We start from the raw sequence: 11578 nt of genomic DNA, 5'->3' as shown, positions 1-11578 counted from the left end.
CAATGTTGCAGCCAAACTTTGGCGTGCATTCATTAAACCAAAACGACGTGTAGTGGCGTTTTAAGAACCTTAAATCTAAACCAACACCGTGAAACCTTGAATATAATCGTTTTAGATGAGGTTTCGAAAGAGAATGACATAAGATAAAAGAGAATCATACTCGGAAGCTTTTAGAAGCTGTAAAGGTTATATATATACAATACAGCTTAAATTACTTTATTCTTATTATGCTAGTTTAGTTTAGTCATTTGGTCGAACACCTCATAGGCAACGTTGTTTTATACTACTCCACACTTTGGATGGATCAAACGTTGACCAAATCTCACATTATTTCTCTTAAACCACACTTCTTTTTCCTCTTCTAATGACGAATGAAGAACAGATTAGGTTTCAAGGTTTATCCACAGATCCACTGAAATCAAGAATGGTGGATAAATCTCTGAGAAGAAAACATGTATCACCTGAATCTCTACTTGTCTCTATCCTCAATGATTTGTTTCTTAATTCTCAAAAGCTTTACCCTTGTTTGCGCAATACAACGAATGGACCAGATGTGTGTAGCTTCTTCATAGGCAGCAGCTTAAATTTTGCCAAAGTTGGAAGCTTTACGTCAAGATCCAATATTGATACATCTCCTTTGATCAATGAAGCTGTGGGTAAAGCTAAAGACAATAACTTTGATACTGGGTGAGGCCAGTAATAACCTTGTTTTTTTTTTGTAGTTTGACACATTTTGAGAGTTATGGTTTTTGGGATATGTGTAGGAGGAGTAAATCTGAAGTTGTTGTTAGGACAAGAGTGGGATTAGATGTTGGTCATCTTCTTAAATCTGCATTAGCTGGAGGGATTTCATGTGCTTTCTCTGCTTTTCTTATGCATCCAGTGGACACTGTCAAGGTAATTATTATCATCTCTTGACTCACTTCAGGTTCTTGTTTAGTGTCTATATATGAGATTGATTGTTATCATTACTTTATATTTGGTTTTGGATTCAGTAGACACAAGTTCAAGCATCAACAACATTGTCGTTTGTGGAGATACTGTCAAAGATTCCAGAGATTGGTGCTCGTGGTTTATACAAAGGCTCTGTTCCCGCTGTTGTTGGTCAATTTGCAAGGTTTCATCTCCTATGCTCTGATTAGGCCTTTTTTGGTGATCATAATCTGATCTCTTCTTTCAACATTTCAGCCATGGTTTACGAACAAGTATATATGAAGCAAGTAAATTGGCATTACCGCTCGTTGCTCCTTCTCTCCTCGACATTCAAGTTAGTTATTAATATAGCTCATTGCTAACTTCATGCTACATCATGTTTCATTCTTTAGACTTTTTTTTTTTACTTCTTGATTCTTGTAGGTTCAGTCAATCGCGTCTTTTCTTGGGACAGTTTTAGGGACTACACTGCGAATACCGTGTGAGGTATTGAAACAACGGTTACAAGCTAACCAGTTTGATAACATAGTGGAAGCTACAGTTTCGACTTGGCATCAAGATGGGCTCAAAGGACTCTTTCGTGGGACTGGTGTTACCCTTCTACGCGAGGTTCCATTCTACGTTGCTGGCATGGGACTTTACAACCAATCAAAGAAGGTAATTAATCATGATAGAACAGAACAATCACTAACATGTCTTTGTGTAATTAATCATCTGATGTGGTTGGGGGATTGAGTTTCACAGGTGGTGGAGAGACGATTAGGAAGAGAGTTGGAGCCGTGGGAGGCTATCGCGGTTGGAGCCTTGTCCGGTGGTTTCACTGCTGTCTTAACAACGCCATTCGATGTGATTAAAACTAGAATGATGACTGCTCCACAGGGCGTAGAATTGTCCATGTGGATGGCTGCTTATTCCATTCTCACACATGAGGGTCCTCTGGCTTTCTACAAAGGCGCTGTTCCAAGGTTCTTCTGGACTGCTCCTCTTGGAGCTTTAAACTTAGCTGGCTATGAACTTCTTCAAAAGGCTATGATCACACCACTAAATCAGTCTGTGCATATTGACTGAGTTTTCTTTTACTTCTAGTATCATTCTTTCTTCATGTGTTTGATTGTAACTCTACCTTATTCATTTTGCGGTTTGCCTGTAAAACTCAAACCTCGTAATTAGTCAAAAATCAATAAAAAGACCACCAATTTAAAGTCAATTTTATTTCGGTTCAATTCGGAATCCTCTTACTTAAACCGAAAAACCCAATATTCCGAACCGGACTGATTGGACCGATTGACCAGGATTTTTTTTGTTTTTTTCTCGGTTGAGTTGGAAATATCAAAAGCCGATAAAACATCATCATCATTCATTCATTCGGGGGAAATTAGTCCATCGAAGGCACGAAAAAAAGAAACGATGAGGCTTAGTGGGGAATCGGGTCCGGGTCAGGATGAACCCGGTTCGAGCGGCGGAATCAGGCAATTCCCGTTAGCAGCTCAGCCGGAGGTTATGAGAGCTGCTGAAAAAGACGATCAATACGCTTCTTTCATCCACGAAGCTTGCCGCGATGCCTTCCGTCACCTTTTCGGTAACTAAAACTGTTTCATCATCATCCTCTTTCCAATTGCATTGATTTTATCCCAAGTTTTGCACTAATTTCGATCACTGTTAGGTACAAGAATCGCTCTCGCTTACCAGAAAGAGGTAAACGCTTCCTACACCAAGTTTTATGGAGTTTCTTTGAGAATTGTGATTAGAGAGAGCTTCTGTTGTTGTTGTTGTTGTTCAGATGAAGCTTCTTGGGCAGATGCTTTACTATGTTCTAACCACAGGTTCAGGCCAGCAAACTTTAGGAGAAGAATACTGTGACATTATACAGGTTCTTATGCTTTTACTCTTATGTTGGAAGATTGGTTTTTTGCTTTTGCTGATGTTGAACAATCTAATTTAGGTTTCAGGACCTTATGGACTCTCACCTACACCAGCTAGACGTGCTTTGTTCATTTTGTACCAGACCGCAGTTCCATATATTGCAGACAGAATTAGGTTTTTTTTCTTATTGTTGTTTACAATGGAAGATTTGACTCTTGTGAGTGAAGTATTGCTGAAATGAATATAATTGTTTGCAGTACTCGAGCTGCCACGCAAGCAGTCACCTTTGATGAGTCTGATGATTTTTTTGGTGATAGTCCCCGGGAGAGTGGTAGTCAGATCCAGTCACTAACAATGATAGATCTTCCATCTTCTTCTCAACTTGAAACTTCGGCTTCTGTAGTATCTAGGTTAAAAGATAGATTCAAGAGATTGTGGCACCGATCTATTCAGAGATGGCCTGTGGTAATGTATACCTCTTAGGAGTTTAATAATCATGTTTAATTTAAATTAAAGTTGTTGTTGCCAGTTGCTTTAATCCAAGATTGTGCTTTCAGGTTCTCCCTGTTGCTCGTGAAGTCTTACAACTGGTTTTGCGTGCCAATTTAATGCTCTTCTACTTTGAAGGTGAACTTTGTTAGAATTATTTAACACTTGTAGAGCCTGTGCAGACTGTTTTTGTAATGTTCTGAACTAGTAATCTTCGTTTCTTTTCAGGTTTGTATTACCATATATCGAAACGTGCATCAGGGGTTCGTTATGTTTTCATAGGAAAGCAACTGAATCAGAGACCTAGGTAATGATCTTTTTGTCTTCTTCCACCTACAGCTGTCGATTTTTACTATCACATAGTAACTGAAATCCCTTAAGTCTTGCTGAGCAGATACCAAATTCTTGGGGTTTTCCTTCTAGTCCAGTTGTGTATCCTTGCTGCTGAGGGATTGCGTCGGAGTAATTTATCATCTATCACAAGCTCAGTTCAGCAGGCATCCATAGGATCTTATCAAACTTCAGGAGGTCTGGCTTTTATGTCTTTTATTATCAATTTTAGTGATGTAGAAATTCCCAACATTAAGGATTATTGTGGAGGATGTATATCTGAGATTGTTAATATTAAAATTTCAATAAATTATTATCTGAATTGGCACCACAGCTCTCTAGGAAAGAATATGAGACAGGATGGTAACATAGACTGAAATATTTTGCGTTTTATGCATCACCTTTTTTCACATTCCAACTATATAGTTTCGGTATTGCTCTTGCAGGAAGAGGGTTACCTGTTTTAAACGAAGAGGGAAATTTGATAGCTTCAGAAGCTGAAAAGGGAAACTGGTCCACCTCCGATTCAGCTTCCACAATGGAGGTAAATTAATTATAAACAAGTTAGAAACCTCTGTTACGTTGAAATGGTTAATATCCTGAATAGTGATCATTGTTGGAAAAGAACAAAAGGTATATACTTGAAAGAGAGGCACATACCTATTAGTAAAATCCATACCCTTAATCGAAGGTTATTTTGTATAGGTGGGATAAAGAAAAACAAATGGTAGTTTAGTCTCATGATATCTGATAAGAGTAGATGGCCACCCGACTGATCCCGCTCTACATTTAGTTTCTAGTGAGATGAGGTTATATGTTAATCCTACTTTGGGACGATTCTGTTGCTTATCTGTATTAAAGATCCAGATGGGGTTATTTTTCTCTCGTTTTGGTAAAATCAATATTGTACACTTATGATGTTAGATGTTTACCTTGTTATGTATTGTGGATGCAGGCAGTAGGGAAATGCACACTCTGCTTAAGCAACCGTCAGCATCCAACCGCCACACCTTGTGGTCACGTATTTTGTTGGTAATATACCTTTCGGAAGAATTTTAGTGTCTTGATGTCCAGTTGGTTCAGACTGCTTTGATAAGTTGAGCCTTGTATCGACAACACATATTCACTCAAATTACAGAATCAACAATCCAAATTGGACACTGAAACATTGTACTTATGTTCAAAAGTCATATATGATGTGCAGGAGCTGCATTATGGAGTGGTGCAATGAGAAGCAAGAATGTCCACTTTGTCGAACGCCCAATACCCATTCAAGTTTGGTTTGTTTGTATCATTCTGATTTTTAAGCACAATGGATCAACAACGACAGCACACTGCAGAAAGGCAATGCAGCAAAGACGATGACAATCAAAGAGCAAAACAAGCTCAAGGAGTTTCCGTTTCTCCTTAGCCCACACAAGCTTCTTAGGTGACAACTTTGGGCAGTGCATCTGGTAAAGGAATGGACTCTGTTTTGGCTTTGGACTTAGAATCTCAGATCATCAAGTTATGGGAAGACATAGAATAAATGTACTTGAAACTTCATTCTCAGTCCGATGCCTATCCCTTTATATATGATATTTAGTGCAGAAATCACAGAGGTTTGTTAGGTGGTCTTTAACATTCTATATTACTTTTTTACGTATAATTATCTCAATTAGAGATCTATTACAACAAGACAAGAAAATCTCATTGTAGACAATACAATTTTAATGTTAACGACACAAACTCCTGTTTTTGGAGAAATAGAATAACTCTAAGATCTAGAGTTTGAGAGTGCCAGCAACAATATAGTGTCTAAGATGGCAATAACTGAAACCTGAAGAAAGTTGCATATGGATCGATCCTCAACAGACACACGATGACACGAAGGATTTTGTGCTCCAGAATTGGTTCTATTATACATCTTAGTTGTCTTAGCTTGTTGGTAGAGACAATGATGTTGGATGTTGCAGTTTCTTCTATAAAATGGTTATAAGTTGATAGAGAAATATGAATGTGTCATCATCACATAACTGAATAGCTGTATACGTTTGGTATATGCCGATATGTTTTTAGATGCTGAGTTGGTAAAACCTGTCGTACTACTACTGAACAGGTTTTAATATATGCAAATGTTGAACACGGATACAGGATATACATAAAATCAGAAGAGTTTTGATACCAATGTTGTAAGATGGACAACTACTTTGGAATAGTAAAAAGTCTGTGTTGAGAGGTAAATCACAGTATGGACTGGAGCTGCTGTATCTCAGGGGAGTCTGAAACATTGGCATCTTGTTCAGATGCTGATCTGTAGACTTCCACCATAGCTTTCCCTTTATCAAGTACTTGAGAAGGAACCGTTTGTAGAAGGCTGCAAGTTCAGCTCAGTTAGAAAACATTCTCCTGTCGGTACGCTGTGTTTATATGCTTGTATGCACTTATTTACCTGTCCAGAGCGGTTAACGCTGTTCCAAGCTGAGACTTCATCAATTGAACAGTAGCTTTTGAATCTTTCCTCGACGCTCGTAGAAACAACGAATCCAGTTCTTCCAATGCTCTTTACACCGCCCCCAAAAACAAAAACAAAACCGGACATAGGTCAACATCATTCGCTGTGTAAAGTTAAACCAAACAAAAGAAACATGAGTTACCTTAAACATCGATCAACATCATCAGTCGCAGTTTTGGAAAAACCATCATCTGAAGCATACTGAGCAACCTGATAAGAGTTTTTTCAATTACACATTTAAATTCATCAAACAGAAACAAAATAAAACAAGAATTGTGAGTGAGCTTTTAAAAAACTTACAGCTCGAATGTTAACACGAAGAGAACTAGCAGGACCAGAACGTAATTGGCGTCTACACGCCTCGAATTCAGGTTTCTCCACATTCAAAAATCCCTCTCCAACATCATTCAAAATAGATTTAGTTGTTTGTAATATATAACAAAGAAGTTAAAAGAACAGAACACATGAAAAAAAATTACCAAGATCCTGAATCTGTAGCTGAGCTAGAATCACTGGTGGTACATATGCTTCAAGTGGATCAAGTTTTTTCCTATTATTATTACGTTATAGATAAATGTTTTTTACACACACAAAGCATTTTCCAAAATCTAAGTTGAGATATCATCAAAAGACTAAAAAAGTTACCTCTTGACATATTTATCAATTAAGGTACCAGCCATGGCATCTGATTCATCAACAACATACAAGAAACGAAAATTTGAGAAGAGTAAGACTCGAATCAATAATGATTATTATTCAATCGAATTGGTGAAATTGAAGAGAACCGTTGTTAGGGGGGAGGAGGAGGAGACGAGAGAGGAAGAAGGAGACGGAGATAACTCGACGGCTCTGTTTCCATGGCGGAGGTGGTGATAATGTTGTAGCTGCGCAGGTGAGCTTCGTGCGGTTCGAATAGTGGCGAAGCGTGAGGCTCGTCGGCGTAGCGTGAAGTGATGTCATTGGGGATAACAACAACACTAGAGGCATCTTATCACCATTAAACACTATTTTTTAAGAAGAAGAAGATGAAGAAGCCACTTCAGAGAAGACGTGGCAGATGACGTGGAACAGAATTGAAGGAAAGACTTGGATAGAATCAGAAGGTTTGCCGTTGCGAGTGAAACTTTAAATATTATTGTCTGTTAATCTATTTGCCTTCAAAATTAATTAACCAAGTAACAACGATATAACTGCATCTTGACTAAGCTCCATAGTCTCTCAATGATTCACATGTGTGTTAAGATCGTACTAGTATTTAAACCAAGTTTATTTTCCATGTTCAAAGCCATCCCCTACAGAACATCTCCAAGAATGATAATATGAAGTTATTGTAAGTCGATCTGAAACAACAAGAACAAGACCAATGTGGTCATAATAGTTAGGATTCCTCATATTGACCAGCTTGATATCATGATTGAAGAAGAATTGTTCTGTGGTGGAGCACGATTACTGGATTCGCTATAGAAGACAGTGGAGTAGTAGTGAGCAAGATTATTGAAGGATAAACGATTGAACAACTAATCCTCGAGGACAATAAAAGAAAGCTAGCCAAAGATCAATTGCTCAATACTCTAAATACAATATTAAGTTCCAATACCTAAGAAGAACATGGTAGTAATAAAAATTACCTAAAAATGTAAGCAAATGTGACACTAGGGGATTGATTATAGAAAAACGAAATGACGAAAGTAGCCATCATAATGATTTGTTATTGATATGGGTCATCTGTGAATACAGAGGCACAGAGAGACAAAGACTCGCAAGTATTGGCAGCGAAAGCGACCTCCTTTATTCACCACTGCCACCATTAACATGTTCGTCCTTCATCAACATTTATTATGACCTTTTTACCCCTTCAAGAGAGAGAGAAATTGCAAAAAACGAAAGGACACCTCCTCTCACTACTCTACTCTCTATCTCTCTCTACTGCAAAGCTTCAGAACTCTGGCAGCAGAGAGATAAAAAAAAAAAAAGATGATGGGGTTTTTAACTTTATCCTCGCAAATAATTCTTCTTCCCTTCGTCTCTTCTCACACACACAGTCCCTACACTTGTACAATCTCCTCTCTTTAAACCCACATTTAAAGTCTCTCTCTCTCCATCTCTCTATCTCAGTCTGTGTTTCTGTCGTCTGAGCACTCAATGAAACCACACTGTAAATTTTCGTCAGTAAGGATGTGATGGAACGATAAAAAATCAACACTTTTTTTTTTTTTTTCTCACGGTGAAATTTATATAAAAAAAGAAAAGATCTAAAAACATAATTTTTGAGTTGCTCAAATTATATTAAAAAAAAATCTAATGTCGGTACATAATATGGTTCTCTTCTTCTTCTCTGTCCTCTGTTTTCTCTCCTTCTTCTTCTTCATGGAGACTTGAAAAGCTTTTAGTGTAGCATAAAACGCAGTCGTTTTTTAAGTCGTTTTAAGGCTGTGTATGGTGGTGAGAAAAATGGCTCTGTTTGGAGATATTGTTCTTTTGGGTTTTCTCATCTGTTTGAGCTTTGGGAGTACTGCTGTGAATTCAGATGAGGGTATGTTTTTTTTTATACTGATGCATGTTTCTTTGAGTTCAAGATTCTTATAAAGGCTCAAGCTTTCTTTCTTTAGTTTGAGCAAGGAAATGATTTTTTTTTTCTTTTTAAGTTGAAGAAACTAAAAATGATATTTTTATTTGATTTTGAAACTTCTGTGGTGAAAATGAGATCTGGGTACTTGTTATTTATTTCTTTTGTAATGGGTTTTTTTGACTTTGTGGGTCTAATTTAAAGAAATCTAAAGAAGCTTTGAATAAATTAGGGTTTGAGTTTTGTTTTCTTGGAAGTTGAATTTTTAAGGACTTTTTAAGTTTTTTCTTCTCAAGAACTGACAAATATTTGTTTTTGTTGTTTGTGCGTGTGTTAATAAAATATAAATTAAAGGAGCAACGTTGCTGGAGATTAAGAAGTCGTTCAAAGATGTGAACAATGTTCTTTATGACTGGACAGCTTCACCTTCTTCGGATTATTGTGTCTGGAGAGGTGTCTCTTGTGAAAATGTCACCTTCAATGTTGTTGCTCTGTAAGTTTCATAGTGAAAGAGATTTTTTTTTCTTTTCTTTCGTGTTCTTGTGGGGAAAAAGTTGTAATTTGTTTTGTGTGTTGTATGTTTTGTAGTAATTTGTCAGATTTGAATCTTGATGGAGAAATCTCACCTGCTATTGGAGATCTTAAGAGCCTCTTATCCATGTAACAGTTTCGAAAAATTACTGTAGCATAACATTAAATTATCTATTTTTGTGTAACGCTGTGCTAATTACTTTGTCTTCTGGTTTCTTTTTCTAAAGCAGTGATCTTAAAGGTAATCGCTTGTCTGGGCAAATCCCTGATGAGATTGGAGACTGTTCTTCTTTGCAAAACTTGTAAGAACAGTGATATAGGTGTTTACTACCATTAATTTTGTTCTTGGAAGTACAGAGGATGAAGTGTGTTCATGTTGTTTTTTATTTAGGGATTTGTCTTTCAATGAATTAAGTGGAGACATACCGTTTTCGATTTCGAAGTTGAAGCAACTTGAACAACTGTAAGTAGCTATTTATTCTCCTACCAGTCTTCATATGTCATTGCTAAATATAACTCACCATGTGAATATAAATTCTACTTTTTGCCAGGATTCTGAAGAATAACCAATTGATAGGACCGATCCCTTCAACGCTTTCTCAGATTCCAAACCTGAAGATTCTGTATGTTGGCTCTGATGCTTACATGTGTAGTACATTTAACTATATTACTATATTAGATGATCAAAATGTGACATTTCGATTGTTTTGTGAAAAATTTCCAGGGACCTGGCACAGAACAAACTTAGTGGTGAGATACCAAGACTTATATACTGGAATGAAGTTCTTCAGTATCTGTAAGTGTCAATGTGTTTGAAGTATGTTAATGTCTCTCTTTCATTGCCTTGTATTGATTTTTTGTAATATGATGAGCAGTGGGTTGCGAGGAAACAACTTGGTTGGTAACATTTCTCCAGATTTGTGTCAGCTGACTGGTCTTTGGTATTTGTGAGTCTATAAACATCTTCTTGCCCATCTGAATTGTATGATTAGTTCTTTTTCCAGTATGAATATCTCTGACTTTGTTTTTTTTTTGTATTGAATCAGTGACGTGAGAAACAACAGTTTGACAGGTAGTATACCTGGGACAATAGGAAATTGCACTGCCTTCCAGGTTTTGTATGTGCCTATCTCTCTCTCTCTCTCTGCTACTATACATCCTTACTGCAGTTTGGTTACTTGGGAAAAGCTACTGAATTGATTTGCTTACTATGAACCTAGGGACTTGTCCTACAATCAGCTTACTGGTGAGATCCCTTTTGACATCGGCTTTCTGCAAGTTGCAACATTGTTAGTCCTCGCCTCTCTACCGATCTGCACAAATATTTTGCTTTCAAATTTTGGCTAGCCTTTTGTTTTGATAAACATCACTTGATCATCTTAGATCATTGCAAGGCAATCAGCTTTCTGGGAAGATTCCATCAGTGATTGGTCTCATGCAAGCCCTTGCAGTGTTGTAAGTACTTTTCTTCTAACCAACCAAGCTACTTATAACAATTTCATGACCTTAATGGTTCCATTTTTTTTTCTTTTTTTCTTTTGCAGAGATTTAAGTAGCAACTTGTTGAGTGGACCTATTCCTCCGATTCTGGGAAATCTGACTTTCACTGAGAAATTGTAATTTTTACGGGCATACTCTCTTCATTAGTAGAAGTTCAATTTTAGAAAATGAAAGTCTAATGACTCATTAGAGTTTAGTTTTCAATTTGAAGTCTGTGATTCGTACCCTGTAAATGATAGTGATTATCATTTTGGCTTTATCTCTAGGTATTTGCACAGTAACAAGCTGACTGGTTCGATTCCACCTGAGCTTGGAAACATGTCAAAACTCCATTACCTGTACGACCAACCTTTTCCTTAACTTATCTTTCCCACACATTATATTATGAACTTTTGTATAATCATTAAAAATTTGTACAATATTTTGTGCAGGGAGCTCAACGATAATCATCTTACAGGTCACATACCACCGGAGCTAGGGAAGCTTACTGACTTGTTTGATCTGTAAGTAGTTCTCCTTATGCTTGACATGTTTTTGATGTTCTAATATTGATGTGAACTATATACATATAGGAATGTGGCCAACAATAATCTAGAAGGACCTATACCTGATCATCTGAGCTCCTGTACTAACCTAAACAGCTTGTATGTATCTCTTTCTCTTAGAACTTTACACTGGAATGTTCAAGATTGTTGCTTTATATGATTTTGTGTCTCATTAATGTAACTGTAGAAATGTTCATGGGAACAAGTTTAGCGGCACCATACCACGAGCGTTTCAAAAGCTAGAAAGCATGACTTACCTGTAAGTATTGGCACTGAGAATCTTTCTGATATCTTTTATCTGACATGGTTCCGCAGCTTTTGTTTTTT

The 11578-nt window shown here is 37.1% G+C and overlaps 4 protein-coding genes across 6 annotated transcripts in view; 3 read left to right on the top strand and 1 right to left on the bottom strand.

Annotated features, from left to right (window-relative positions):
• Window positions 108-2140, top strand: LOC104714102 (S-adenosylmethionine mitochondrial carrier protein-like). Its single transcript, XM_010431357.2, has 6 exons — window positions 108-687; window positions 765-897; window positions 999-1117; window positions 1189-1267; window positions 1357-1590; window positions 1678-2140. The coding sequence occupies exons 1-6, from the start codon at window positions 365-367 to the stop codon at window positions 1999-2001; spliced, it is 1212 nt and encodes a 403-aa protein (XP_010429659.1). The 5' UTR covers window positions 108-364; the 3' UTR covers window positions 2002-2140.
• Window positions 2296-5283, top strand: LOC104714101 (peroxisome biogenesis factor 10). The gene is made up of 11 exons (XM_010431356.2): window positions 2296-2512; window positions 2597-2628; window positions 2714-2803; window positions 2876-2970; window positions 3054-3261; window positions 3354-3423; window positions 3514-3592; window positions 3680-3813; window positions 4062-4159; window positions 4571-4647; window positions 4820-5283. The coding sequence occupies exons 1-11, from the start codon at window positions 2341-2343 to the stop codon at window positions 4920-4922; spliced, it is 1158 nt and encodes a 385-aa protein (XP_010429658.1). The 5' UTR covers window positions 2296-2340; the 3' UTR covers window positions 4923-5283.
• On the bottom strand, window positions 5605-7114 carry LOC104714100. Its single transcript, XM_010431355.2, has 7 exons — window positions 6895-7114; window positions 6755-6794; window positions 6589-6659; window positions 6410-6504; window positions 6252-6319; window positions 6047-6157; window positions 5605-5971 (listed from the first exon to the last, which is right to left on the bottom strand). Exons 1-7 carry the CDS (start codon window positions 7094-7096, stop codon window positions 5839-5841), a joined length of 720 nt encoding a protein of 239 aa, XP_010429657.1. The 5' UTR covers window positions 7097-7114; the 3' UTR covers window positions 5605-5838.
• The window catches only part of LOC104714097 (LRR receptor-like serine/threonine-protein kinase ERECTA), an 11245-nt gene continuing 7679 nt past the window's right edge, over window positions 8013-11578 (top strand). For 2 of the 3 annotated variants that reach the window (XM_019229600.1, XM_019229601.1), the window contains exons 1-16: window positions 8013-8642; window positions 9030-9168; window positions 9264-9335; window positions 9437-9508; window positions 9598-9669; window positions 9758-9829; window positions 9931-10002; window positions 10082-10153; window positions 10253-10324; window positions 10427-10495; window positions 10590-10661; window positions 10751-10822; window positions 10973-11044; window positions 11138-11209; window positions 11279-11350; window positions 11439-11510. In XM_019229600.1, the coding sequence (XP_019085145.1) occupies window positions 8546-8642; window positions 9030-9168; window positions 9264-9335; window positions 9437-9508; window positions 9598-9669; window positions 9758-9829; window positions 9931-10002; window positions 10082-10153; window positions 10253-10324; window positions 10427-10495; window positions 10590-10661; window positions 10751-10822; window positions 10973-11044; window positions 11138-11209; window positions 11279-11350; window positions 11439-11510 (1241 nt within the window). In that variant the 5' untranslated portion in view covers window positions 8013-8545. The remainder of the gene's footprint in view (window positions 8643-9029; window positions 9169-9263; window positions 9336-9436; window positions 9509-9597; window positions 9670-9757; window positions 9830-9930; window positions 10003-10081; window positions 10154-10252; window positions 10325-10426; window positions 10496-10589; window positions 10662-10750; window positions 10823-10972; window positions 11045-11137; window positions 11210-11278; window positions 11351-11438; window positions 11511-11578) is intronic. The other variant, XM_010431353.2, reaches the window with a different exon arrangement.

The sequence above is a fragment of the Camelina sativa genome, chromosome 9 (genome assembly GCF_000633955.1).
Source record: "Camelina sativa cultivar DH55 chromosome 9, Cs, whole genome shotgun sequence".
Classification (NCBI taxonomy): domain Eukaryota; kingdom Viridiplantae; phylum Streptophyta; class Magnoliopsida; order Brassicales; family Brassicaceae; genus Camelina; species Camelina sativa.
This window is presented reverse-complemented; position numbering and strand designations above follow the sequence as displayed.

Bases quoted from the DNA above. Each gene is read 5' to 3' on its own strand.
- LOC104714102 (XM_010431357.2), top strand. From the start codon at position 365: ATGACGAATGAAGAACAGATTAGGTTTCAAGGTTTATCCACAGATCCA. The intron at 688-764 runs GTGAGGCCAGTA...GGATATGTGTAG, and splicing joins GACAATAACTTTGATACTGG to GAGGAGTAAATCTGAAGTTG. The intron at 898-998 runs GTAATTATTATC...TGGATTCAGTAG, and splicing joins ATCCAGTGGACACTGTCAAG to ACACAAGTTCAAGCATCAAC.
- LOC104714101 (XM_010431356.2), top strand. From the start codon at position 2,341: ATGAGGCTTAGTGGGGAATCGGGTCCGGGTCAGGATGAACCCGGTTCG. The intron at 2,513-2,596 runs GTAACTAAAACT...GATCACTGTTAG, and splicing joins TGCCTTCCGTCACCTTTTCG to GTACAAGAATCGCTCTCGCT. The intron at 3,424-3,513 runs GTGAACTTTGTT...GTTTCTTTTCAG, and splicing joins AATGCTCTTCTACTTTGAAG to GTTTGTATTACCATATATCG.
- LOC104714100 (XM_010431355.2), bottom strand. From the start codon at position 7,096: ATGCCTCTAGTGTTGTTGTTATCCCCAATGACATCACTTCACGCTACG. The intron at 6,795-6,894 runs GTTCTCTTCAAT...TTGATGAATCAG, and splicing joins CCTCCTCCCCCCTAACAACG to ATGCCATGGCTGGTACCTTA. The intron at 6,505-6,588 runs GTAATTTTTTTT...ATGATGTTGGAG, and splicing joins GCTACAGATTCAGGATCTTG to AGGGATTTTTGAATGTGGAG.